Source organism: Zootoca vivipara, chromosome 15 (genome assembly GCF_965207765.1).
Source record: "Zootoca vivipara chromosome 15, rZooViv2.hap1.1, whole genome shotgun sequence".
Taxonomy (NCBI): Eukaryota; Metazoa; Chordata; class Lepidosauria; order Squamata; family Lacertidae; genus Zootoca; species Zootoca vivipara.
The window spans coordinates 4167438-4193571 of NC_142598.1; the positions used below are offsets into that span (position 1 = coordinate 4167438).

The 26134-nt window shown below is 47.5% G+C and overlaps 1 protein-coding gene across 2 annotated transcripts in view; it reads left to right on the forward strand.

The window, feature by feature from the left end:
* The window catches only part of SLC6A8 (solute carrier family 6 member 8), a 37764-nt gene extending 13536 nt beyond the window's left edge, over positions 1-24228 (forward strand). For both annotated transcript variants that reach the window (XM_088658682.1, XM_088658683.1), the window contains exons 5-13: positions 149-283; positions 894-997; positions 4306-4430; positions 8931-9043; positions 9210-9347; positions 12085-12187; positions 13968-14068; positions 16292-16462; positions 18256-24228. In XM_088658682.1, the coding sequence (XP_088514808.1) occupies positions 149-283; positions 894-997; positions 4306-4430; positions 8931-9043; positions 9210-9347; positions 12085-12187; positions 13968-14068; positions 16292-16462; positions 18256-18399 (1134 nt within the window). In that variant the 3' untranslated portion in view covers positions 18400-24228. The remainder of the gene's footprint in view (positions 1-148; positions 284-893; positions 998-4305; positions 4431-8930; positions 9044-9209; positions 9348-12084; positions 12188-13967; positions 14069-16291; positions 16463-18255) is intronic.
* Positions 24229-26134: the final 1906 nt, after the last annotated feature.

A 26134-nucleotide genomic window follows, 5' to 3' on the forward strand; every position in this document is an offset into this window, starting at 1 on the left:
GCATACATGAATAGTCTCTGATCTCCCTTTGCTATTTCCTCCCCCATTAGTCCCAATAAAAAAGCTTCGGGTTTTTCGGGAAAGGTGTACTTGAACATCTTTTTCAACTCATTGTATATCATTTCCCTCATCTCCTTTTTCAACACAGATTGTCTACTTCACTGCTACATTCCCTTACGTGGTGCTCATTATACTGCTAATCCGAGGGGTGATGCTGCCTGGAGCTCAGGATGGGATAATCTACTATCTCAAACCCGACTGGTCCAAACTGGCCTCCCCTCAGGTAAGTGGGAAGCGTGATTGTGAGTGTGAGGGCAGTAGTAGAGTTGCCAACTTGTTAAGCAGCTTCTGTAGCTTTAAGAGCATCTTAGAATGCAGGAAGCAGTACAGAAGTGGGGAACACCCTTTGGGTGTTGTTGGGCTCCCACCTCCCTTCATCGCCAGCCAGCGTGGCCAGTAGTGATGGTGTTGGAATCCAGCAACATTTAGAGGGTCTCAGGTTCCTCAGCCTGGAACACACCACAAGCGCAGCACCACAAAACAGAAAACAAGCGAAAGTTCAGCAGGTGCAAGAGATAAATGTATGGGCGCCAGTTATACAAATCCCAATGCATTGCAAGCAAATAGCTCTGTGTCAGTAATTTGTTAGACGACTTACTCCAAAAGTAGCCACTAGCCTATAGATGGCTGCAGCTGTAACTGAAGTATTTCACAACATAAATACAAATGTGTTGCCTGTCAGGTACTGCAGATCAAGCAGCTGTTAAGGGCACAATAGCCATGGCTGGTTGAAAAGTTGGCAACTCTCTTCAGAAGGGGCTTGGAGCCAGGATTCCTGGGCTCTTCCCTGTCATACCTCAATCTTTCTCTCTCTCTTTCTTTTTCTCTCCCAGGTGTGGATCGATGCTGGGACCCAAATCTTTTTCTCGTATGCCATAGGACTGGGGGCACTCACTGCCCTGGGCAGCTATAACCGGTTCAACAACAATTGCTATAAGTGAGAGCCCATTTCCTATGCAACCAGGCAGGGCATAGGGAAAATACGCTATGCCCTGAAGGGTTGCCATCATTTCCCCACCTCTGCTAGCTGGGCTTCTGTCCCTTTAACAGCTGCATGGCAGGTGGAAATTCAACAGACAAAACCTATTATCTCCAGGCATGACAAACCTGGACCGGTTGAATTGTGGATATCATAAATTCATAGTTGGAAGGTTGCTTAGAGCAGTGTTTCCCAACCTTGTGCCTCCAGCTGGCGGACCAAGGTTGGGAAACGCTGGCTTAGAGGACTTAAAAGCCAACACCCTGCTTGATACGGGATCTGCAAGGCCAGGTGCAGCTCCAGCATCCTGACATGGCAATCTTACCTCTGCTTAAATCTGGGGTGGGGAACTTGTGGCTATGCTGGCTGGGGCTCATGGGAGTTGGAGACCAACAATATCTGGAGGGCCACAGGCTCCCCCCCCCCCCCCCGGCTTAAAATCCTCCAGCAAAAGAGAATGTCACCCCTCCCCCCACAATCTTCTCCATTGTTCAACAGCTTTGCCCCATAACAATGACTTGATGCGTAGGCAACGCATAAAAACTGATTTTTTTTCAGCCTTCAGCTGTAGCCAATTGTAGCCTGATCTTCGTCTATTATCAAGTTGTTTCTGTTTATCTCCATCCCACAAAATGTATCACCTGTTGATTTCTGCATCTCAAACAGGGAGTTTTGCAACATGCAAGAGACAGTCATGCCAGGGCTGTTTCATTTGCTGGTTTTTCTGGCTAGTTTGGCAATGCTAGATGTCAACCCTACTTGACTGACTTGTCCAGTGTGCAGAACGACTTCCATCCAGTACTGAAACAACAATCACCCAGTAATAAAATAGTACATAATAATGTTGTGGCTGATGAGCACTCTCCCTTTTCTCCTATGTAGAATGGAAGTTATTATGTATGATGGCATCAGGGCAGGGCAGGGAAATGATGTGTCATTTGACTACATCGGCGAGGCCAAGAGCAGGCGTTTAGTTGTCCAGGCAGCCCAGGACTTCCATACACACAGCCCAGGCTTGCGCTCCAGGAAGGTCACTTCAGTGCTGCTAATGCAGCGATTTGACTTCACACCTGGAGGTCCACCCCATTGTCTCTCGAGACAGACGGATGCCAGCAACAACAATGTGTTAATCAAAGGAAAACAATTATAAAATGCTATTTCTGTAAACTGGAATGGGACAAGATATTAGGCACAACCGAATTCTATGCAGGATCATCAAAATTCTTTTTTGCTTGACACAGTAGGGCCTCACTTGGTAGTGGTGCTGGAGGAGACAACGGAGGTGGGCAGGTGCCAGAGAGGGCAGGGCTCCACTTTCTACACCAGACTTTGCCAACCAGGAGCCCTGCAGATATTTTGGACTAGCACTCCCACCAGCCCCAGCTAGTATGTACTGGCTGGGGCCGGCTTGGAGTTGTAATTCAAACACACCTTTAACAGGTGTATAGAAGCAAGTGACAAGCCTCACTGGAATTCCCTCTTCTACGCAACTATGAATGGTGCAGCAGAAGGAGCAGCTCTGCCTTCCATTTCTTTATAGCCATCCTACTGGCAGTCAGACCACTGGCAACTGTTTTAACGCCCCGCCCCCCAGGTCCAAGATGGTTCTCCGAATCAATTTCATTTTGCCTAGGGCTGATTATAGGGAACACCCACTGATTGCAATACTGGGTCTACTAAAAATGAAACAGTGCAGAAAATGTTCTCAATTGCAGATACCTTCCAAATCATCCACTGCTGCCAAACATTTCTGCTGCTGGAAGATTTCCAGCAGAATCCCAAGTATGTGTCTACTCGGAAATCCCACTGGGTGTTTTTTTTTTGAAGCTTACTCCCAGGAAGCATTTCTAGGAGTGCACACTTACCTGGGAATAAGTCCCAATGAAGTCACTGGGACTTACTCCTGAGTAGACAACGTAAGGTAAAGGGACCCCTGACCATTAGGTCCAGTCATGGATGACTCTGGGGTTGCGGCGCTCATCTCGCATTATTGGCCAAGGGAGCCGGCGTACAGCTTCCAGGTCATGTGGCCGGCATGACAAGTAGACAACGTAGAGGATCACAAAAGAAGACAGGGAAGCAACCAAACTGAATACTTTTGCTGCGCACCTGTATTTAATCATTGCTTCATGCACACATGCAAGTCTCACCAAATGCATTAAGGATACAACAACTAGGAGAAGCTGTAGGTCCTGTGACAAGTTTCTGGATGTTCCCTCAAGCCGAGCTCTGTGGGTGGGGAGCCCTTGTGGAGGAGAATGATGGGCAAGCAAGCCTTTCAGTTCTGAAAGTTCCTTCCACTCTGCACTTCCTCCTCTTGCTGGTGTTGGGCTAAAGCCAGAGATGGGGGACCTGGTGTATTACAGATTTTGTCAATCTCCCACTGCCCCCCCCCAACAAGCCATCATGGCCAATGGTGAGGCATGATGGGAACAGTAGTCCAACAATATATGGAGGGCCAGTTTCCCCATCTCTGGACACAGCAGCACAATCCAACTTCCTGCCACATGCTCATGGCTGGACACTCTTAAGGTCTCCCTGCCTGATCCCCATCTTTGTGTTGCCTCCTGCTGCCAGTGCATAGACTCCTCCTGGCATGACCTCCATCGCGTGCATGAGCTTCCAAACACTCAGTGAGTCTTCCTGCCTCTACTTCTCCTGCTACTGATTTTGCTGGGCTCAGAGATACAGCCCATCTCCTGATCCCACAAGCAGACTCTGAACCCCCACTCCCGCTTGCCTCTATCTCCATGCTTCCTCCTGCTACTGGTTCTAGGCTCCCGGCCATAGGCTCCCTCCCACCAGCATGCCATATGCACATGTATGCGGGCATGGCATGTCAAAAGGCCTCCCACCTGCTGCTACTCCATTTGCAGCCTGATTGAAAAACACGGGTGTTCAGGTGCCTCATTTGACATAAGATGGAGTTACATGCTTCACAATAGAGTATTATCTGGTCCTTGAATGTTGCTCACCAGTGTAAAATGGATATTTGCAGCTGACGAGATGGTGAATGCATTTGTTGATGAAAGTCCTTTGAGCCTTTCATTGCATTGCTAAGGAAGTCCCTCTTTTGTGTCTGCTTTTGATTGGAAAGGAAGCTGCCTTGTCGAGAGCCAGAGCAATTGTCCATCTGGCTCACCACTGACTGGCAACCGTTCTCCAGGTTCTCAGGCAGCACAAATCCCTTTCCTCTCCTCTCTTCTCTTCCATGCCAGACTGCAGCCCCATCTGATAGCTATTACTCTTTTGCCTTCCCTTCCCAGAGATGCCATCATCCTGGCTCTGATCAATAGTGGGACCAGCTTCTTCTCTGGCTTTGTGGTCTTCTCCATTCTGGGCTTCATGGCAGCAGAACAAGGAGTTGATATCTCCAAGGTAGCTGAATCTGGTGAGTGCTCAGACCACCTGCCACAGAGTCTCCTCGGGGACTGAGATGCTGGGTTGACTACTACTCTGCAAGAGGTAGTCATGGGACGGGGAATCCCCTGGTTTCCTCATGTTGGGTTGGCTACCTGATATTTAAATCTCTCCATAACTGGAACTTGCCGTTCATTCCATTCCCAGCTGGCGAGAGAACAGCCACTGTGCTGTAAGCCACAAGCAGGGCCGGCTCTAAGGCAAGCCCGGGGGGCGCAGGGCCGCCAGGGGGGTGCCGCGCGGCTGCAGCGGTGCTGTGTGCTGCACCCGCCCACCTGCCGTGGTGAGAAACGGGGCGGGGGGCGCCGGAGCGATCATCGCACCACTGCGCCAGGGCACCCGACATGCTTAAGATAGCCCTGGCCACAAGGCAGCTCAAGTGGGCCTGACAAAGGGTGCAGGGAAGTCTAATATTTTACTTTAAAAAAAGGTAATTGATTCAGAGCAGGAAAGGGGAAACTGTGGCCTGTCATATGTTACAGACCCATAGTGCTGGAAGGGACCCTGAGGGTCATAGAGTCCAACCCCATGCAATGCAGGACTCTCAACTAAAGCATCCATGACAGATGGCCAACCAACTTCTGCTTAAAAACCTCCAAGGAAGGAGAGTCCACCACCTTCCAAGGGGAGACCATTCCACTGTCAAACAGCTCTTACTGTCGGGAAGTTCTTCCTGGTGTTTAGTCAGAATGTCCTTTCTTGTAACTTGAAACCATTGATTCGAGTCCTACCCACCAGAGCAGGAGAAAACAAGCTTGCTCCATCTTCCACATGACAGCTCTTTAGATATTTGAAGATGGCTATCACATCTCCGAAGCTACCAACATGAGTCTCACCAAACTGCGAGAGGCAGTGGAAGACAGGAGTGCCTGGCGTGCTCTGGTCCATGGGGTCATGAAGAATCAGACACAACTAAACAACTAAACAACAACAACATCATATCTCCTCTCAGTCTACTCTTTTCCAGGCTAAACATGCCCAACTCCCTCCACCGTTCATCATAAGGCTTAGTTTCCAGACCCTTGGTTGCCCTCCTTGGCACATGTTCCAGCTTGTCAATATCCCATACCCTCCAACTCCCGGATTGAAAAATCTGGGATCAGCGGCGGTGCGGCACTGGAAGTCGCCTGATTTCCAGTGCCCAGACATGGACAGAGCGGCATTGGAAGTTGCTTCTACGCATGTCCGGTGCCAGGCTGCCCGTGTCTGCATGTCTGGGCACCAGAAATCACTTCTGCACATGTCCAGATATGCACAGACAGCTGGGAGCCGGGACATGGCCGCTGGCAGGAGCTTTACGGGATATAATCAGTTCGGGATAACAGCGGGAAACGGTAACAAAATACGGGGGTTTCCCGCGAAAAACGGGAGACTTGGCAGCTATGCAATATCCTTCTTAAATTGTGGTGCCCAGAACTGGACACCGGACTCCAGGTGTGGTCTGACCAAGGCAGAATAGAGCAGGACTATTCTCATGATTCAGACACTATAGTTCTGTTGAGGCAACCTAAAATATCAATAGCTTTTTTCCTTTCTTTTCCTTTTTCTTTTCTTTTTGCTGCTGCTGTTGACTCACGTTAAGCTTGTGGTCTACTAAGACTCCTAGATCCTTTTCACATGTACTATTAGCAAGCCAGGTGCCCCCCATCTTACATTTGCAGGTTATTCCTGCCTAAGTGCACAACCTTACATTTGGCCCTACTGAAATTCATTTTGTTACTGTTGGACCAGTTCTTCTGTTAAGGTCATATTGAATCCTCATTCTGTCTTCTTTGGCATTAGCTACCTGCTAGTTTGGGGCCATCTGCAAATTTGATGAGCATCCCCTCAGTCTCTTTATCCAAGTCATTTATAAAGACATTGAACAACAACCAGCTCAGGACAGAACCCTGTGGCACCTCACTTGTCACTTTTTTCCAGGATGATGATGAGCCACTAATGAGTACTATTTGGGTTTGGTCAGTCAACCAGCAACAAATCCACCTAACGGTTACCTCATCTAGCCTACATTTTATTAGCTTTTCCACAAGAGTATTCTGGGGGACTTTATCAAAAATGTTACTGAAATCAAGATCCACTGCGTCCACAGCATTCCCCTGATCCACCAAGCTTGTAAATCTATTTAAAAAGAAAAAAGAAAGAAAGAAATGAGATTTGTCTGGCATTACTTGTTTTCAAGAAACCTATGCTGGATTTTTACTAATCACAGCATCCTTTTCTAAGTGCTCACACCCCGCCTCTAATCTGCAGGTACCTCACCTGTTCTTCAGGAATTCTCAAAGATTATAGACAGAGCCTCTGAGATTACAAGCTCTTTTAGTGCCCTTGGGTGCAGCTCATCAGGCCCTAGAGATCGGAATTCATTCGAAGTAGCAAGGCGTTCCCTTAGCACCTATTTTCCTACTTTGGGCTGCAGCTTCCTTCTTGTGTCATTTATTCTGTTATCACCAAGTTGGGCACTGCTTTCCTTTTGGAGGCAAAGTAGGTGTTGAGCAGTTTCGCCTTCTCTCTTTGGTTGGACTCCAGCTCTCATCATGCCCATCTAGCATTGCCAATGGTCAGGGATGATGGGAGTTGGAGTCTAACAATGTTTGGAGAGCCACTAGTCTCCCATGCCTGTGTTAAAACATGTTTGGATAGCTAGAGCTGTGTAAACTCTGAACAACAACTAAACTCTAGTAAAAGGTAGATCATATTCTGCACTGCTGCTGGTTTTAGTTAGCACATAGTTTAGAAGTCTTCACCTTCTTGTGTGTGTGTTTTCCTGTGTAAGAAAACATTCCAACCTGAATGTTACTCAATAGAGTTCTAGGACACCCCTTTAGATTCCTATGGTTTGTGGCTACTGGAGATGGAGATGCACTTAATTATATGAGGATACCAAAAGAGCAGAGATTCTTTTAAACTGGAGGAAATGAGTTAGAGGATCTTCTTCGTATCTCTTTATTTGTCCAGTTTATGATCTGATGCAGAAATAATAACAAAAAGAGTTTGTTGCATATGTCCTGTCCAATTTAGGTTTGAATTTATTTATGCGGTGAACGGGATTAACATTTTGTCCATGTATACTCTTGTTGTTGTTTTGTCTTTGCTGCTGTTAAAGCTAGGTATGGATTTGTATCATTTATCTTCATGGCCAATTACAAAAGGTGGAATTTAAGTGTTTTGATGAATTTGCCCCCCCCCAAAAAAAATCATTTTAGATAAAGTGATTTGTGTTTCTTTTAAAGATACTGTTTGTGAGTATTTGTTTTGTCTTATCATTGATAAAACACAATGCTTGGTATTCAACTAAGTTTTGCTCAGAGCAGGCATAATGAAATTAATGTACCTAACTTAGTCATGTTCATTCATTTCCTTGGGTCTCCTCTGAGTAAACCGTAGTTGAATGCCATTTCACGCTTTGATAGTCAAAATTTGGTAAAGAAATAAATTTATGATTGATTGATACTGTGTCCCAAGAAAAGCTAAATTCTGAGACTTCTGTGGATTTATACTGGCTTATTTTGTATAACTGATGGTTAGACCCTGTTTGTCATGAGAAGGACAAAAAGCTACATAGCAATCTGAATAATGGCACTTTTCCTTCAACCCTGCTGCCCACATACTACAAAGCCCATAAGGGCTTGAAACTGGTTTGTTTGTTTTTTGAGGGAGAAAAATGAATGCTGAGATCCTTTGGATGCTGAATGTGAAAGCCAAAGCCCACTTCAGCACTTGCATTGCACAAGAATAAAACTCTGTAGGAATAACCAGGATTGCCTGAACTCAGCAGCCATGGAATTCTGGTTTGATGCCAGTGTAGTAGGTCCAATAAATTATTCAAGTCAATCCTGCATAATTTGCTCCACATCAAACCAGAGGGGAACCAGAGAACTGTGTAGAGTTCTGAGCCCTTGACAGCTAGAGTGGCCACCTCATTTCTGCAGCCCTGGTAACTTGAAGCTTGCTTTATTGTTACTAAATGTGTGCCAGACATTTATAGAGATGGACCTCTGCCCTATGTGCCAATATCAGTGCTTGCATGGGGTACGTGTGACTGAGGCTGGTAGTCAACACTAGTTCTACTCAGAGTAAACCCATTGAAGTTAATGGGCATCACTAACTAAGGCAGGGGTCAGCAAACTTTTTCAGCAGAGGGCCGGTCCACTGTCCCTCAGACCTTGTGGGGGGCCGGACTAGATTTTGAAAAATAATATGAACGAATTCCTATGCACCACAAATAACCCAGAGGTGCATTTTAAATAAAAGGACACATTCTATTCATGTAAAAACATGCTGATTCCCGGACTGTCCGCGGGCCAGATTTAGAAGGCGATTGGGCCGCATCCGGCCCCGGGCCTTAGTTTGGGGACCCCTGAACTAAGGTCACTGGGTCCACTCTTGGTTGAATACAGCCCCAACAGCCCTTAATGGGATCCACATGTTCCACCATTCTAAGATTGTCTCTTCCTTCCACCCCTCTTCCCAGGGCCTGGCCTGGCATTTATCGCATACCCACGAGCTGTCACTCTGATGCCTGTCGCTCCACTCTGGGCTGCCCTCTTTTTCTTCATGCTGCTGCTCCTGGGCTTGGATAGCCAGGTGAGAGTTTGGGGGCAGGGAGGGCAGGGCGGGAAGTAGCCAAGAAGCAGAGTGCTTTCATGAAGGAAGGGGGGGGCAAAGCAAGCACATTGCCCGATATCTTACTATTTTCTTTCCTTCTTTCTCCAATCGCCTTGCTCTTATATCTCACTCCCCACCTCCATAGTTCGTGGGCGTTGAAGGCTTTATCACTGGCATCCTGGATTTCTTCCCAGCTGCCTACACCTTCCGATTCCAGCGAGAGGTCATTGTGGCTGTCTCCTGTGCTGCCTGCTTCTTCCTCGAGCTGTCTATGGTGACCGAGGTATAATGCAACAGAGGACCTCCCTCACTGTGACCTTCTCCTTGCAGAAGCATCACTGGGATGAATGGGGAGGACTTGGTGCAGGAGATTTTGTTTATGTAGAAGATTTATATCCCACCTTCCTATCAAAGATCCTCAAGGCGACTTACAATCCATTGCAATAAGATTTACACACACACACACACACACACACACACACACACACACACACACACACACATCTCCTAAAATCTACATAGTCCTGGCAGTCCTTAGCTTTCCTTTGCTCTGCTCTCCCAGAGCAGCTGGAACAGAGTGTTTATTTCTGGAAGGATAGAGGGAAAGAAGCTCCCTGCTGCTTCTCCCTCTCTGGCTGATATGTGGTGATGATTTTTCCTTTGCCCTGATGTTCTTCCAGGGGAGCAGAGAATGCAGCTTCCTAGTTGCCCTTGGTCTCAAGTTCCCAGTAGATTGCATTCCATCATCCTTTAATGGCCACCCAAAATCTGTGGTCCAAGGTCGCTAGTATTGTTGCTAGTAAATTTGGGCTCCTCCTGCTGCTCTCACAGTGAGGTCCAGAATACAAGCAAAGCAAAAAAAAAAAGTAGTAAAATTTTAATTGCCAATTATTCCTAAACACATGCTAGAACAAAGCAAAAAGATGCATTGATATGGTTTTCAGGCTGGATAGATGTGAGTCTTTGTTGTTCTACTTGCTGGCAAAGTGGCTGCAATCTGCCTGCATGACTTTAGATCTGAGTTATGTAACAGTTCAGGTTTAGTGAAGCTTATTTTGCGATGCATCTCACGACTTACGTGGAATCCAATTGTTGCTGAAGTCTTGTAAGAAGCCCGGCTTAACCTAACAGGGCATGTTCTGTAAGGCCTTCATTTCCAAAAAGGGATATATAGGGACTCCACACAGTCTAGTTTTTTCTCAGTTATTGTTTTGATGACTGCACACAGCAGCTAAGGCACCTTTACCTTGATCTATTAAGGCTGGTTCACCTTGTGTGCCATTGTCCAAAATAGACTATGGTAATGGCATTGCTCAGGGGAGCTACGCAAAGGTATAAGTGACCTGACAAAGAGATTGCATTGCAGAGCAGGAAAGGGGTTGGCTTTAGGTCAGAGAGTACAGTCATACCTCGGTTTAAGTACGCCTCGGTTTGAGTACTTTCAGTTTAAGTACTCCACGGACCCATCTGCAACGGATTAATCCACTTTCCATTGCTTTCAATGGGAAAGTTCGCTTCAGGTTAAGTACACTTCAGGTTAAGTACGGACTTCCGGAACCAATTGTGTACTTAAACCGAGGTACCACTGTATAGGCAGATCTGGCAGTGAATAGCTATCAGCTGAGATAAAATGGACACATTCTAGGAAAAAAATTAACACATTCTAGCTCCAAGATCCTGGAGCTGCCAGGGTCCTCAGGCTCCCTCTTCACGTCCCTGCCTGATTAAGTAGCTTATCTAGGGCCTCTGCTATGCCTTTGTTACCACAACTGCACCTGCCAGCTGTCCTTTGCTTAAGTGTGCAAACAGATGGGCTTAGAATCAATGGCCGCTGTGCTCTAGAAGGGCACTCACCACTTCTGGTGGCTGTTGGGTGTACCTATTCCTTTTCAGAACCAGGCCCAGGGAAAACCGTTCAGTGAGTTGGGAGCAACTGGCCGTGCACAGTACTGAATGGCTGGTGGCTTAGACATTGCAATACCACTTCCCTCTCCCCTGAGCAATTTTTGAACTTTTAAAAAAACCTGATCTGAGCTTTAAAAAATAAATATTAAAGCACAGTGCTGCACAAACATTTAATTGCAAATATGTACAGGTGATGCTTAATTTAAAAAATAAAATAAATGGTGGACAGCCCACCTGAATCATTGGCAATAAGGCTGCAGTCCTAACCTGCTTACCTTGGAGCAAGCCCTATTCAATTCAGTAGGAGATACTTCTGAAAGACACGGTACGGGTTGCACTGCAATTCAGGGTTTGAAGCAGAGGCAGTTATGTCTGTTAAGTGCAGCAAGAAGGTGGCTGCTCCTATTTTTAGGCACAAACCCTTTGCTATGAGATTCCTGAACTGTGTGCCAGAGCACATTACTTGTAATCAGAGCACATGACTGAGGGTGAGTTGAGGCTCCAAAGACTAAGCCATCAGGTCAGCTGCAACAAGCACCCAGTGACCATGTGGGCAGGGAGTCCTTTATTGACAGACTTCCCTTGGTGCCCTTATTTGGGCAGTGACATCACCCTGAAGAAAGGAGTAAGGACAGCCTGGGATTCCCAGATGCAGCCCGTCCTGCAGCCCCTGGCAGGTGCCGAAGAATCCCAGAAGCGCCACTGTTGCCACAGTGTGTGTGCGAACATGGCAAGAGGGTGCACCATTTATTTTCACCACCTCAGGCGTCTGGCAGGCCCACCTTCTCTTGCCACAGACCCCTTTGCCTGTGGGACAGCCATCCTCTTCAGCACCTGCCTCCCCGCACTGCTGCTCTTCCTTTCTCCACTCCTTGCTGTCCCTAAGCAGGAGAAGTGGGTTCCCGAAAGCAGTGCCAGGAAAAGAAGCATTGTTCCTGCTGTGGCGAAATGAGCAGCTAAGGAGTAAGGCTGACCCCCTAGTTAGAAGAATGGAGGTGTTTCAGGAATGTTGAAGGGAGGTGTGGGATGGTAGGAGCCAGATGCTGGGAACAAGAAGTCATTGGAGAAGCATTTTGTTGTGCCCTGCGAACCTCACACCCAGGCCCTCCACCTAGGGGGGTATGTATGTCTTCCAGCTATTTGATTACTACTCGGCAAGTGGGACGACACTTCTATGGCAGGCCTTCTGGGAGTGCATAGCAGTCGGCTGGGTTTACGGTAAGATCAAATTGTATCCCTGTTTGGAAGAGTGGGGGGGAACGCATCAGAAATTCAATTGGCTAAACAGAGAAGCAGTCACAAATGTTGACACTCCACGCTGGTCCACCAGAATGCCAGCTAGTTGTCAACAGACTGCACTCTGGAGAAAATGTTTCTAGTCCTCTTGGGTGAAGAGGGAGACTACTGTTGCATTTAAGATGGGTGCCACCTTTGGAGGGTGGATCACTTACAATTTGTAGCAAACACTGGGCAGCATAAAGCGCACAACCTGCCCGCCCCCCCCATGCTACCTTTTCAGGATTCCCTGAGTGATTTAACAATCTATTCTTCCCCCCAGGGAACTCTGGGAATTGCAGCTCTGGGAGGGGAATAGGGGTCTCCGAACTACACTCAGCACCCTTAACAAATTACAGTTCCCAGGATTCTGTTCCTAGTGACATAATGCTGCTTTAAATGCATAGTATAGATGGGACCTCAAACTGCATGTGGCCAGGAGGGCAGACTCGTGTTTTTAAACATAAATGTTTTCCATTGGCTTGTGGAGAATTTATTCATTTGTAAAATATATGAGGGAGCATTTCATCATCAACCCCACCCACATCTGGAGCCTAAAACAATCCAGGAACAGTTTTCCCACATGTTCTGCTGCTCATTTGGACTGTCTCTAACCACTGGCAGAGGAAGGGGGTGCGGTCCGCCCCAGGTGTCATCCCTAAGGGGGGGGTGACCTCGCCACCCTAGGACGCTCGTCGCCCCACCCCCGTGGGCCGCTTGCCCCACCCCCATGTGCACAGCATGTGCGCCACTCCAGGCGCCAGAGCAGCTAGCTCCACCTCTGGCTCCAACACACACTTAAGTTCCCTTATATATTTCCCAGTCTGAGTGGCTGAAAAGCAACAAAAGAGTGGATTTCACAAAAGGCCCAGTGCAAAGGGAAAACACTAAATACCTTTCCCCCACATGAACAATACCTCATGCCATAGGTGCCAACTTGCTGGGGCCCTGGGTGCCCAAGCACCCACAGAATTCCCCATGAAGGGCACCCACAAATTTCAGTGCCAGGGCGATGCACGCTGCAGGGCACCCACAGTCGTGGGGCCAAGCTGGCGCTCCTGCCACCTCCTGATTCTGAGCCGCCAGTGAACAATGCAGATTACAATGTGAACATCCACGGGGAAACCCTTCCCCTTTGCCACACTTCAGCCATCATAGTTAGAAGCACAGTGGGGCAATAAAAAGGGGCTGAATGGTAACTGTTCCACACGAACATGCTCACTTAGTAATTGTGTGTTCAAGGTCAGGGTTAACGTTATGCTGGCTTAATGGGTCGGGAGCAAAATGAGGTGTGACCTTGTGTGTGCAGCAGATGTGGGCAAAAGTTGAAACTGGCATGTTTTGTTCTGCCCCATCCCCAGTCAAAGGTGTCTCTACTTCCCTTTCCTCTCTGGGCTCCTGGGCAGAGCTGTGCCCTTGAAAGGTTCCTGTTTTATCTGTAGCAACTAGGAGAGGGAAGAGGGAGGAGCAGGGCTTTCCAAGAGGCTCCAGGAGGGATTGGAACAAAGAATCATAAACCTTTGCTCCATGTCAAAGAGGCAGCATTTCACTTAAGAGTACTATCGGCTGAGGAGCTACAGCAGGAGAGGGCTATTGCCCTCCTGCTCTCCCATTGACACCTGATCAGCTGCGGTGGGAAGCAAGATGCAGGCCTGGACAGTCCTTTGTTCTGAGCCAACAGGGCTCCTGCTATGTTCTCACGCGCTCTCCCAACTACCTCCAGGTGCCGATCGTTTCATGGATGACATTGCCTGCATGATTGGTTACCGGCCCTCCGTGTGGATGAAGTGGTGCTGGATGTTCTTGACGCCTTTCATCTGCCTGGTAATTCTCCAGGGTGGGATCCTAAGCAGGGAGAGTAGTGTGGGCCATGGATACAAGGGCATCTCTGGTGTGCCAGCATAAAAGCTCTTCATGTTCCTAGCTTAACTGTTCCCCAGTAGGATTTCTGGGCCTTGAAACTGGGGGACGACAGGCAGAAATCCAGCAGGAAAAGATTCCCCTGTGTGTGAATCTGGCTGCCACTAAAGACACACAGGAAGGGAACATAGGGAGCTGCCTCATACTGAGGTCCATTGGTCCAAATAGCTCAGCTTGCCTACACTGACAGGCAGCAGCTTTCCAGGGTTTCAGACAAGGAACATTCTCAGCCCTACCAGGAGATGCTGGAGACAGAACCTGGGGTCTCCTGTGTGGAAAGCAAATGCTCTACTCCTGAACTACACTCTGCCTGCAAGTCAGGTGGTCGTCCTGTTCCTGAGCAAAAGCACTGAATCATTTGGGAAGAATGCAGCAGGTGACACTTTTGCAGCTCAGAGCAGAGTGACTGCCTTTTTTGCTGACCCTGCTTGCGTTTTTAGCAGCAGCCAGGCTCACACAGAGAGAGATTTTCCAGGCATAGCGATAAGTTGTAGAAAAATGGGCAAAGCTGAGGAGGAAAAAAAGAGGTGTGTGGCATGACAACACACAAATGGTGCTTTGGGGATGCAAGACTGGGCGAAAACATTTTGATGCCTGAGGCAGAAAATCCAAAATGACACATTTTCCTTCCTATTAATTAAGCTGCTGCAAAAATCCCCTAAGGAAGTTCACCTGCAGAGAACTCACTGACATTACCAGGAATTACTGTGATCTTCTGCCACTCCTTTTCAACAGACAGAGACTGGTGCACTCAAACTTCCCAAGGGATTGCTAAGGAGGGAGAAGGTGAATGCACCATTTTGGATCTTCTTTCTCTGGCATTCACGTGTCGTGGAGTGACAACTGCGTGATTCATTTGACCTGCTTTGTCTGCCTCCCCTCTGCTGCCCCTGATTGTGCCCAAAGTCTTCTGTTGGAGGTGGTTGCCTCACCTTCCTAGGTTATGGTGGAGCCAGCTCCAGACAAAAAATACTTGCACGTTCTCCACTGCGCTGGTGTAGTCCCGTTGGCAGCTAAATATAGAGCTACAGCTGTTTTCAAGCAGGAGAATGCTTTGCATTCTCTTCTCGGAATCTGTATGTCCCCATAGAACCACATATGCCCAATTCTTTCTCTCTCTCTCTGCCACTGATGATTTGGGTTGTCAGGTTATGGAGCCTGGGAGCTAAAGGGTGGTGCCAAGAGGTGAGGCCTGGTGGAATGAGGTACAGCCTGGTGAGGGTGGGTAATGACACCTAGTGGGTCAAAGGCAGTGCCTGGCTGTGCCCAGTGGATCAGGACTGCAGCCTCACATGAGGGTGGGAGAGCCAAAGTTCTCATCTCATCAAAATATTGATGCTTCATACCTGAAATCTAGCGACCCTTGCCGGTGAGGTAATGGCTACTAGACTTCTACAGATTCCAAACAGATTCCATACAAATGAAATGTTGACAGAGAGGCGAGGTGTGAGGCTGGGCAAATACCATGACAGATCTGACAAGTAACCTCTGTAGAGGTGCCCTGGAACCTAGCAGAGAACTGGGTTCAAATTCCAGCTCAGCTGTGGCTCTTGGCCTTCCTTCATGTCTGCAAAATGAAAATATTAAATCCGTCCCATTACACTTTGCCTCCCGCAAGTGGTAAACATGGGTCTTGCACACTCAGGCATCCACACTTATAGCGTGCACTCTCTAAGGATCGCATTGAATGCTCCCAATCGCATTCCATGCGCAGGTGCTGCTGCTGTTGTGAGCAGCTTTTTGCAGCTGGAAAACCTGCTTATAACAACAGTTGGGACAGCAAGCAGCCATTGTCCACAAAGTAAGGTCACCCAAAGGAAGTGGCTGCAATCTTGGGTATGTAGACCTGTGTGAGTCAACGATGGCAAAAACCCCATGTGTGGACACCTTAGAGAACAAATTGAATGCTCCCTAGAGATAGGTCCATTCACCAGAACATGGCCAAAATGTTAAAGAGGGAAACCAACATTTTCATTCTAAGCAAGAAAAGAAAGGAAAACTGAAAGGTTTGGAGGGGATGTGGGGTTAGAAAGCCTGACTGCTGTAGGATGGAAACTGGCCACAAGGCACCTGAAAACCACTTGATACCTCTCTACCCACCCTTTCCCCCCCCCCCCACTTTTCCAGGGCGTCTTTCTTTTCAATGTTGCCTACTACAAGCCATTGATCTACAACAACAGCTACGTCTACCCCTGGTGGGGAGAAGCCATCGGCTGGGGCTTCGCACTATCCTCCATGCTGTGTGTCCCTCTTACTGCTCTCTACAAGCTCATCCGTGCCAAGGGGACACTGGCTGAGGTGAGGCTCCTTCCCAGATCTCCAGAATGGAAGAGACCCAGGGCTCCCAGGTTCAAATGGGGGTGGGGGGTTGAGCCTGGAGGGTGAACATCCCACACCATGACCAGGGGTGTGCCGGGGGGCAATGCATGCTGAAGCACCCTAGCCCATGAGGATTGCAGACACGTGCTGAAGCCATGCATGTTTCAGCTCCCACCTGCCCCAGTGCGCAGCAGACATGAGTTGTGCCAGAAGGGCCCCTGCCCCTTGCCAGCTGACCCTGTTGAGCACTGACTGTGGAGGGCTCCTGATTTGTTTGGGTTGCTGCTCCCCTGCTCCTACAGTGACTTGTCCAGGTCAGTGATCTGATCAGTTTGCAGTTTGCCTGCAGCAAGCCATCTCCTTTCCTCCTTTGGTGCCCCCCCCCAGCTCCTCCCTCCCAAGATGCTTCTCAGCAGCCATGGCTTAAACGTGCCATGCTGCCTGGGCTGCTTGCTGATCTGATACCATCAGCGAGAGTCCTACAGGCATGCTGGTGCTTGTTTCGTTTAGAGAATTTGAGGCACTTCTTAGGCACATGGAGCCTTCTCAGTTCACTTAGTGCATTGCCCTTTCACCCAGATCTAGCAGGCTAGTTTTATTTGTCGGTGCTTCTGCCATTTTTAGCACGATAGCCATAAGATGCAAAAATAGAAGAGGAGTATAAGCTTGGGGAAACACCCCATTGCCACCCACTTGCTTGCCTGCCTGTCCATCTTGTCAAAGGCAGAACTGGTGAATCGTTTTAAGGCTGTAGAGAGACAAATATCACATTAAAGCAGAGAACATACCGTGTAAACTTAACAGAAAAGTAATAGTTTTGCCATTGCATGGCTCAAGGCAGAAAAACTCAACCAAAAAAGAAAAAAATACTGAAAAGGGATTACTGCCACTGTAGCAATTTGCTCTGAGAGCTCTGGCTTGAGTTGAACTGACTTCAAGTCTTCTGTAGCTGCTCACTCTTCTGCTGACATGATAGGGGAAGTGCAGAAACATTCCAACTTCTGCAAAGTTAAGAGAAAATGTAAGCCCATTGTGTCTAAGGTTAGGTGGTGGTGGGAAGGGGCAAGGAGAGAGCAGCCCTTGGCCATCCTTTGAGAGAGTGTGTGTAGGTGAATGCCATGTCAGTTTCGTGTGCTGCTGGGGGCATTGGCTATGAGACTGTAAATGTCTCTAGTAGTAAAGGAGGAATGGGCACAGAGATATAAGATAAGATATCTTTATGGTCATTGTCCCCTTGCGGGAACAACGAAATTACTCTGTTGCTACATCCACTCAGATAAAGCATTCCGCATAATCCAAAATTACAAAACCTAATTAAAAACAGTAAATATAATACAAATAACAAGTAAAATAAGATGACTTCAAAGTCCAGGCTTTCCATTTAAGGCCAAAATCGCTCTAGAGAAGAAACTGTTCCTGAGACGGCTCGTTCTTGCCTGCATTGTTCTATATCTCCGTCCCGATGGCAGGAGCTGAAAAAAATGGCAACCAGGGTGCGTTGGATCTCTTGATAGGTCTAGTGCTTTTCTATGGCACCTGGTGGTGTAGATTTGTTCTAAGGTGGAGAGTGAGCAGCCAATAATGCTCTCTGCTGTTTTAATAATTCTACACAGCCCTGCTCTGTCCTGAGAAGTACAGCTTCCGTACCACACACATAAACCGTACGTGAGCACGCTCTGTATGGCACAGTGATAGAATGTATTGTGTTCAAAAAGGCATGCATTTGTCGAGTATATACAGGTCTTCACTGTCTGTTTCTCTCTACTCAACAGCGCTGGCACCACCTCACCCAGCCGATCTGGGGGTTGCACCATCTGGAATATAAGGTGCCTGAATCAGAATTTGGCGTTTTGACCACCTTGACCCCTGCCTCAGACGGGGGCAGCAAGGCAGTCATCCTGGAGAGCGTCATGTGACCAATGCTCGCCCGCTGTTCTCCCACAACAAGAGGCGCCATTTCTTTGTGCCACTCAGCCCCTGGCTGCCATTGGGGGGAGGAGGGAGGGATACAGTTCACCTGCCATGTGTTGAATGTGGGGGGCGGTGGTCCCTGCTTGTTGGGGGGGAAAGGTATTGCTGGTTCTTTATTCACGTCCCACCTTCTCCTCTCAGGGGCCAGAACGAAGCCCAACTGGGCGAGAGGGAGAACCCTCAGATCTCTGAGTGGAGGGTGGGAGTCCTAAAGGCCATAGGGGTGGGTGGGGGGAGGGAAGTGGGGGGGGGAGAAAGAGAGCCTTAGATTTACATTTTTTTAAAAAAAGAAAAGTTATTTTTTAAAGATAAAATATTTTAAATTTCTATATATGCATTATATATCTCTTACCTATCTATATTTAGCCAAACACACAGGAGGGAGAATTCCCTCCCACCCAAAGGGATCCAGAAGTCCTGGAATTTTTATCCCCAGAGCTCTCTGGGATCTTAACGGGTGAGGTGCAGGACGCCTGGGTTCCACTCCTGCTCTGTGAGAGGAGACAGTCAAAAGAAGCAGGAAGGGGTTAAAAAAGGGGGTGCGGTGAACCAGGACACCTGGGTGCGACCCACAGTGGCAAGCGGGGAGCCCTATCCAGCAGCTTGGTGGTGAGGAGCTGGGTCCCTCTTGCATTGAGGTGGCAAACATACCCCTCCCTGCCTCCAATGGCCTTCTGATTGGAGGGCTGTTGAGCCGCCTGTGTGGAGTAGCCCTGCCGTCCCCGTGGGGAAGCAAGGCATAAGGCCTGCCCTCCTTGAGCCCACTTCCTTGACCAATCACAGTGTTAACGGGAAGCCCATCCCTCTGCCCCAACAGAAGCGTTTTGTAAAGCAGCCAGCCGCAACCAGGCCCTTGGGCTGAGGTTTTACAGTTCACAGAGGAATTCTTTTATACCCCCTGACTTCTCCCATGCTTTCAGCCCAGGTGCACAGAACTGCTCTCAGATATACCAGCATCTGATTCAGAAGCAAACCCTGGCATAATCTCTGCCACAGTATGCCATAAATCTTTGGAGCGCTTTGTGGGAAACTGTGTTTAATAGCATTAGAAAGTTTCCTCAAACTCACTCTGAGGTATTGCCAAGCCCTCTGTCCTCCCCTGCAGAGAACAAACCCCTTTATTCGTAAATTTCTGGCCTTCCGCAGGTTCCCAACACCTCCTAAGGCTCCCTGCTATTAAGTATTATCCAGACACAGCAGACTGATCAAGGGGAAAGCACAGCAGCCCCCGGCCTCTAGACTCCCTCACGTGCTACATTTCTGGGGCATACACCTAAAAATGTAAAGTCTGAACCCGACAGAGAGGTGTTTGCAAACTTGGGTACCGTTTAGGTACAATGGTCAAGGCACTGTGATTGGCTGCGGACACCTGCTGGCTGCTCCAGGTTCACTGTTTGGGTCATTCATGTGACGACCAGGGGGTCCCTTTTTGAGGTTCAGATGTGTTCTCAAATAGTGGCAACTCATGTTCATTGGTGCCCACGCAGCTGATTGGCAGGAACAGCATGTCAACTGTGGGAGGGGAAGGTTCTCAATGGCCAATTTCTGCAGGTGCCCCACCCCCCACCCCTTGAGCCAGTTATCTTAAGGAGTGCTGGGGCATTCAAGACTCTGAAATCCAACTTGTGAAATGATTTGTGGGAATTATCTTCTGGATTGCTGGAGTGAGATGGGGTGAGACAGCATGCAGAATTCTCCCTTAACTTAGATAAGAAACCCAGGTGTCCTGTGTGTCCAAGTCAAGATTATACTCAAAATCCCTTAACCCTGCCTGCCAGGATCTGACTAGTTTCCTGTCTCTGAAACAAGTAGCTGGTATCCCTCTATGCTTAGCTTCTTCTCCCACATCCCCTCAAAAAAAAAAGTTTGCTACGCTTTTAATTTGCACATTTTCTATGACAGAGTAAGAGATAGTATGTGTGTGTGTGAGTGATAAACTCACATACTTATATATACTGTATATCTCAAACAAGCATAACTTTAACAGTACAAAAAGCTTCTCGCTTGTATATTTTTAATGGAAGCACTTATAAAAGAAAGAGAAATATATAATTTTCTTAATATTTCTGCAGGTTGTAAAAAAAAGCAGAGACAAAGAGAGAGAAATCACAGAATTTTATTTTGTGACAAAATTATAAATATTATGTCTATATTTGTTTCGTAAATACATACATATAAATATATATATATATATATAATGAGATTAAATTGCATAACAAGCCAACCTCATGCTACAGGGGATTGGGGTGTTTGGAAATTGTAGCGGGGGGTTTTATGGAGGGGGTGGGGGAGGGATGTCAGTGTAGAAAATAGCAGTGGGGGGAGGAAATGTGGACAGGATTATGAGGGTTACACTGTGTTCACTGCACTAGCCAAGACTTGAGTGATTTGTTCCATTCTCTGCTGCGTGTAGCTTGCTTTGTCTACACTCCTAATGTATAACGTGCTCTTAACGTGTTAACTGATACTTTACAGAATAGGTACCACCTTCTAGCATGACAAAATTCCTGCACAGAAAGCTAAACAGAGCCTCCATGGTCATATGCTGTATACCTTTAAATTGCACATTCTGAGGAACAGAGGAGGGATGTTGTCTTCATGCAGCCTGTGAGCATCTCAAGGGCATCTGCCTGCCATCTGTTGAAAACAGAATGCTGAGGTCCAATCCAGCAGGACTCTACTTAAGTGGTTATGCTTTCTTTCAAGCAAGAAAAAGCATGCAATGTTCTTGTGGGCCACATCTGACAAGTCACACGCAGAGACATACCTACAGGTCACTTAAATTGGCCCTTGCCCAGGGTGGCAAAATTCTGTTGACTCTGGCTCGGGGTGCCTAGGAGCCCCCCCCCTGCCCCGCCCATCTGCACACTCCCTGGGCCACTCCTCCATTGCTCTGGGCAGCTGGGCAAGGCACATAGATACCTCTGGGTGCCTCAGTGGACCTCTTTGCCAAGGGTGCAAGGGAGCCAAGGAACGCCTCTGATTACACGTGCTTCATTTTGCTGGGTTCACAGCAGAATAAAAGGTAAAGGGACCCCTGACCATTGGGTCCAGTCGTGACTGACTCAACATGACATTCTACATGCAAGTTGCATACAATTTCTTTCCTGAAATGTGCAGGAGATTTGCCAGCATAACAAAATGCTTAACAAAATGCTCTTTAACACCAGCAAATCTTATTTGGGCAAGCGCTTTGGAACACCTTCTCCACCTCCACCTCCTATCAAGTTGTTTGCTTTTAAACTTCTGTTGATTATGGAATTCTCAGTTGATTAATCACATGCCTTTTGAATGATTTGTTTTAAATATATTTGCATGTTACCAAAATCTCAATATAGGTGCCTTTTTGAGATGTGTATTGCATTGTAAGTATAAGATCTGTGACTCCCTGTTTGAATGAAAGGTCATATTTTAATGCTTTCCTCTATCATTTCCTATTATGGCACAGCATCAGAGCCAAAATAGCCTCAAAAGGCATGTGCTGTTTGTTCTCAGTCCCAGCAACCAAAACCTGTCCTCAGCACCTAAAATTAAACCTTACAAACCTATTTCTTATGCTCATGGCTGCTCAGGTTCAACAACCCTTAAAACATGGACTTCCTTTCAGCATTTTGCACACACTTGCCTATTTGAATTCTTACAACATCATCTTTTCAATATTTTAAATGTTTTTGCATGCACACACAACCACATAAACTTTAGTCTGAGCACTGTATAAGTGGGGTAGAATTTGTTTTTTGTTTAATTATTCTACCACCACTCCTCAAATGGAAACAATAGCTTCTCTCCTTCCCCCCTTCCCCAGTAATTATTGGAAGAGGAAGCTTTCGTGCATTGCTAACTGGCTACAAAATGCAAATCTTTCAAAACACTCTGTATGGGAAGAAGAAGGAATATTGTATTAAGAAACACAAGTTTTCTTAATCCCCAAACTTCGGCCCTCCAGATGTTTTGGCCTACAATTCCCATGATCCCTAGCTAATAGGACCAGTGGTCGGGGAAGATGGGAATTGTAGTCCAAAACATCTGGAGGGCCAAAGTTTGGGGATGCCTGAGTTTAATTAACAAAGGGACTCTGCAGTGAACACCACCTTGGAATGGAACTAGGTGCTGGTGCAGAACTGGTTGGATCTCAAGAGTTGTTTGGGCATTTCCAGGAGATAGGTACTTCAGATTCTCTCCACCCACCCCACTGTCCTACCAGCATGTCTGTTGATTCTTTCTTTCTTTCTTTCTGAGGAATCTTGCATGCCCCCTGCTCCAGCCCTACTCTCTGCAAGTGTTAAAACATCTTGCCACAGATTGCTTTGGGTGTTAACCCAACAGTTGCTGGGACTCTGCAGAAACCTTGTGCTTTCTGAGTCATATTCTGCTACTAATGACCAAGGTTCCTAGCATAGGACAGTGGGAAATAATCAATAGATGGGAGTTATCACTCTTAATCAGTTTGGGCCAGCTGAAGATTGAGTCATGCTCCAATCCTTCCTGGTCCCTACCTCCTGCCTATGTACATTGCACTTTTGGTAAAGGGATCAGGGACAAGTTCTTTTCCCAGCTGGAAGAGGCACCAAATGGTAGGGTTGTACAGCTCTGAACTATTTACTGGTTTTTGGTTGGGGCTGAGCTTTTCACCTGACCTAGGAGCTGCATATCCTTTGCCAAACACCCCTCCCCCTTGTAACGGCTCCTGTCGTTCTTCATCTCTCCCCTTTTACCGCTTAGCTACCGTATGTAACACAGCCTCTCCTGTGTTCTCATCTCCTGAGAACAACCCCTGCCCCGCCCCACGCTGCAAGCAACAACTAACCCTTTGATAAAGCAGATGGAAGTCCTAGGATTCCTGATGGATGGAAAGGCTGAAATCTGGCCAGATTTTGCTTCATTTTTTCAAAGGCCATTAGCTACTGGCACAGATTGCCAAAGTGAGGCCATTGATTTCCTGTCTGTCCCAGACCAAAACAAACCACCTTTCCTAAGTGATGATAAATGGAACTGCCTTACTCATATAATGATTGGAAAGGAATTTGCTGGCCTTTGCTAATGATCTAAATAGCCTCTTGTTGCTTTTGATCGTAAGACTACAGACCACTTTTCCTGACATTCTGAGCTATTGCACACGATTTTTACACCCCTTCGTGTTTCCCTTACAAATTTGCAAGCCAGAGCCCAGTATTTTCCACTCTTGAATGGCTGGGGATGGGGAATGTCAACATGGTTTAGGAGGTGAGAAGTTGTTTTGCTAACAATGGTTAGTTCCAAGGATGAAATAACTGCTGTGCTCTGTAAGCTTGAGAATGCCAACCAGTTCCACCAGTTCCTGTTTCCATAATAACTGTGAGAGTTATTTCCCTTGCAACTGGGCCCAAAATTAGGGCCTTTCCAAACGCCACCTGCTGCTGTTGTCATCATTAAGATGTTCCAGATCTGTGAACGTGCCAATGGTCTGCCCTACACCCTCCTGCAAATTGAGGAGCAAGTGGCTATCAGAAGTCTCATCTGCTCAGGGCCAGGTTTCACTGGGAGAGCAACTGTTCCATCTTCTTGCATGCACACTCACGCCTGCATTGCCAGAGCCGTGGGAGAACCCAAACACAGTCTTCCAGGGTTTCAGCTTTAAGTCCACCAGTGTTGTCTCAATGCCAGTGTTGTCTCAGACCTTCTCCTTCCCTTCCTACCCCTCAAGTCCTGCCCAGTGCAGGTTATATTCTGTCTGTGATTTTTGTGCTAACTTTATCATGGAACATAGCAATAAAAGGAACCACCCTGATCTTCCAGCTGAATTTGTCTTTGTTTATTGTGGGGAGCTTGGGTTGGGGGGAAGGAGGGAGTAATTCTGCTCAGAAACCCACCAGTTCCCTTGTTGGGTTATGAATAGAATTTTTCACACACACAGCACCAAGCCAATCAAAATTCAAAATGGAGGCTATAGATATCTATAACCTGAGGTATAGTTTTCCCCGCTTGAAGACAAAGCTTTGGAGGGAGAGATTCGTAGTAACAGGGAAGGTGTGAGGAAGGGAGAGCAGGTGATGTTCACACCAGGGAAGATCACGCCAGGGAAGAAGCATAAAGGAGTGGTCAAGAAGCAGAACTATGAGGACTTTAACTCTGAACCTTGGACCCCAGATATTTGCCCCACCTTTTTTCCAAGGAGTTCAAGGCATATACAGTACATGGCTCTTTCCCTGCATCAGCTTTTTGTTTTGTTTTTTAATTCTCACAACAGCCACATGGGGTAGGTTAGACCAAGAGAGAGTGACTGGCCCAATGTCACCCAGTGACCTTCATGGCTCAGTGAGGATTTGAACCCTGGTATTCCAGGTTCCAGTCCAGCACTCTATAACCATCATGCCACATTGTATGCCAAGGTCTTCAGGGTGTTGGAAGCAAAGAGGAAACTTGGCTATTTGTCTCGGGGCCCACCCCTGGCCTCCTCTCCTTTGGAAAGTTTAAATTTAAACAACCCAACTTTCCCTACCTGTTGTAGTCTCTCTCTCTCTCTCTCTCTGGTAGGGAGTGAGTCAGAAGCCATCACCAATGTAGGTAGAAGTAGTCTATACACTGAAACATACCCAGGAAAGCAGGGGGGAGTGGGAATCCTACAAGGAAGATCAGTTAGGAGACACATTAAAGTGTGTGTGTGTGTGTGTGTGTGCACGCGCACACGCACACACACACACGTACACACAATTTTTTTAAGTAGGCCATGAGCCCCAGAAGCTGTGGAAACCCGACAAAGAAAGGCCCAGAAGTACTACACAACTGGAGTCAACCCAGGAAAATGCAAACAACGAAAAAAGGCCTCAGTAGGACCAGAACACAATTACCTGTACTTTTATTGACTAGCCCACCTCTCTCTCACATACAGGATTTGGGCCAGTTGCTGGCTTAGATCTGGAACTTTTCGCTTTAGAAAAGGATAAGGGCTGCTGGTGTCAGGAGTGACCCAGCAATAAATCGCACAGAGTAAGTTTCTTCTTTATTAGAAGAAACAGGATATGCTCAGGAGTGCTTTGGTAGGTTGCCTGCCTTTCCACAGATGCCTAAGTCTCCTCCCCTCCCACATTTTGAGACTGCACTGGCGTGCCTGACTTTGCTCCTCCCGCTTCATGCCCCTCCCTGGCCCTGTCGCAGCTGGAGGGGGCAGTGGCATGCAGGCAGTGGACTAGGGGTCTTGGCTTGTCCCCTAAATGTTCCCAGTAACAGGTAGGTAGCCGTGTTGGTCTGAGTCGAAACAAAATAAAAAATTCCTTCAGTAGCACCTTAAAGACCGACTAAGTTTTTATTTTTGTATGAGCTTTCGTGTGCATGCACGAAATTACATTGTTCCCAATAAATTAGAGTATTACAGTATTGAAGCCTGATGCCTCCTTCACAAAGTCTGCCCAGTTTAGAGAGGGAGGTGCAATGCTCCAAAGGGATCCAAGAACTCTTCCACAACCTTCCCAAAGCCCGCCTGGCTTTGGAAAGTAGGCAGGAGGGCTAAAGCATCCTGTCAGAGGCCGGGTGCCTCCTTCCCAAAGCCCTGGAAGCTTCTGCTCAGCTTAGAGAGGGAGGTGCAATGCATACATACGGGTCCGGGACGTCACACATGTGACATCGCCCCCTAGTTGCCCCCTCAAGCTGGTGCCACCGGGCCTAATTGTTCCTCTGAAAAAGTTTCATTGCACACCTTGGGGA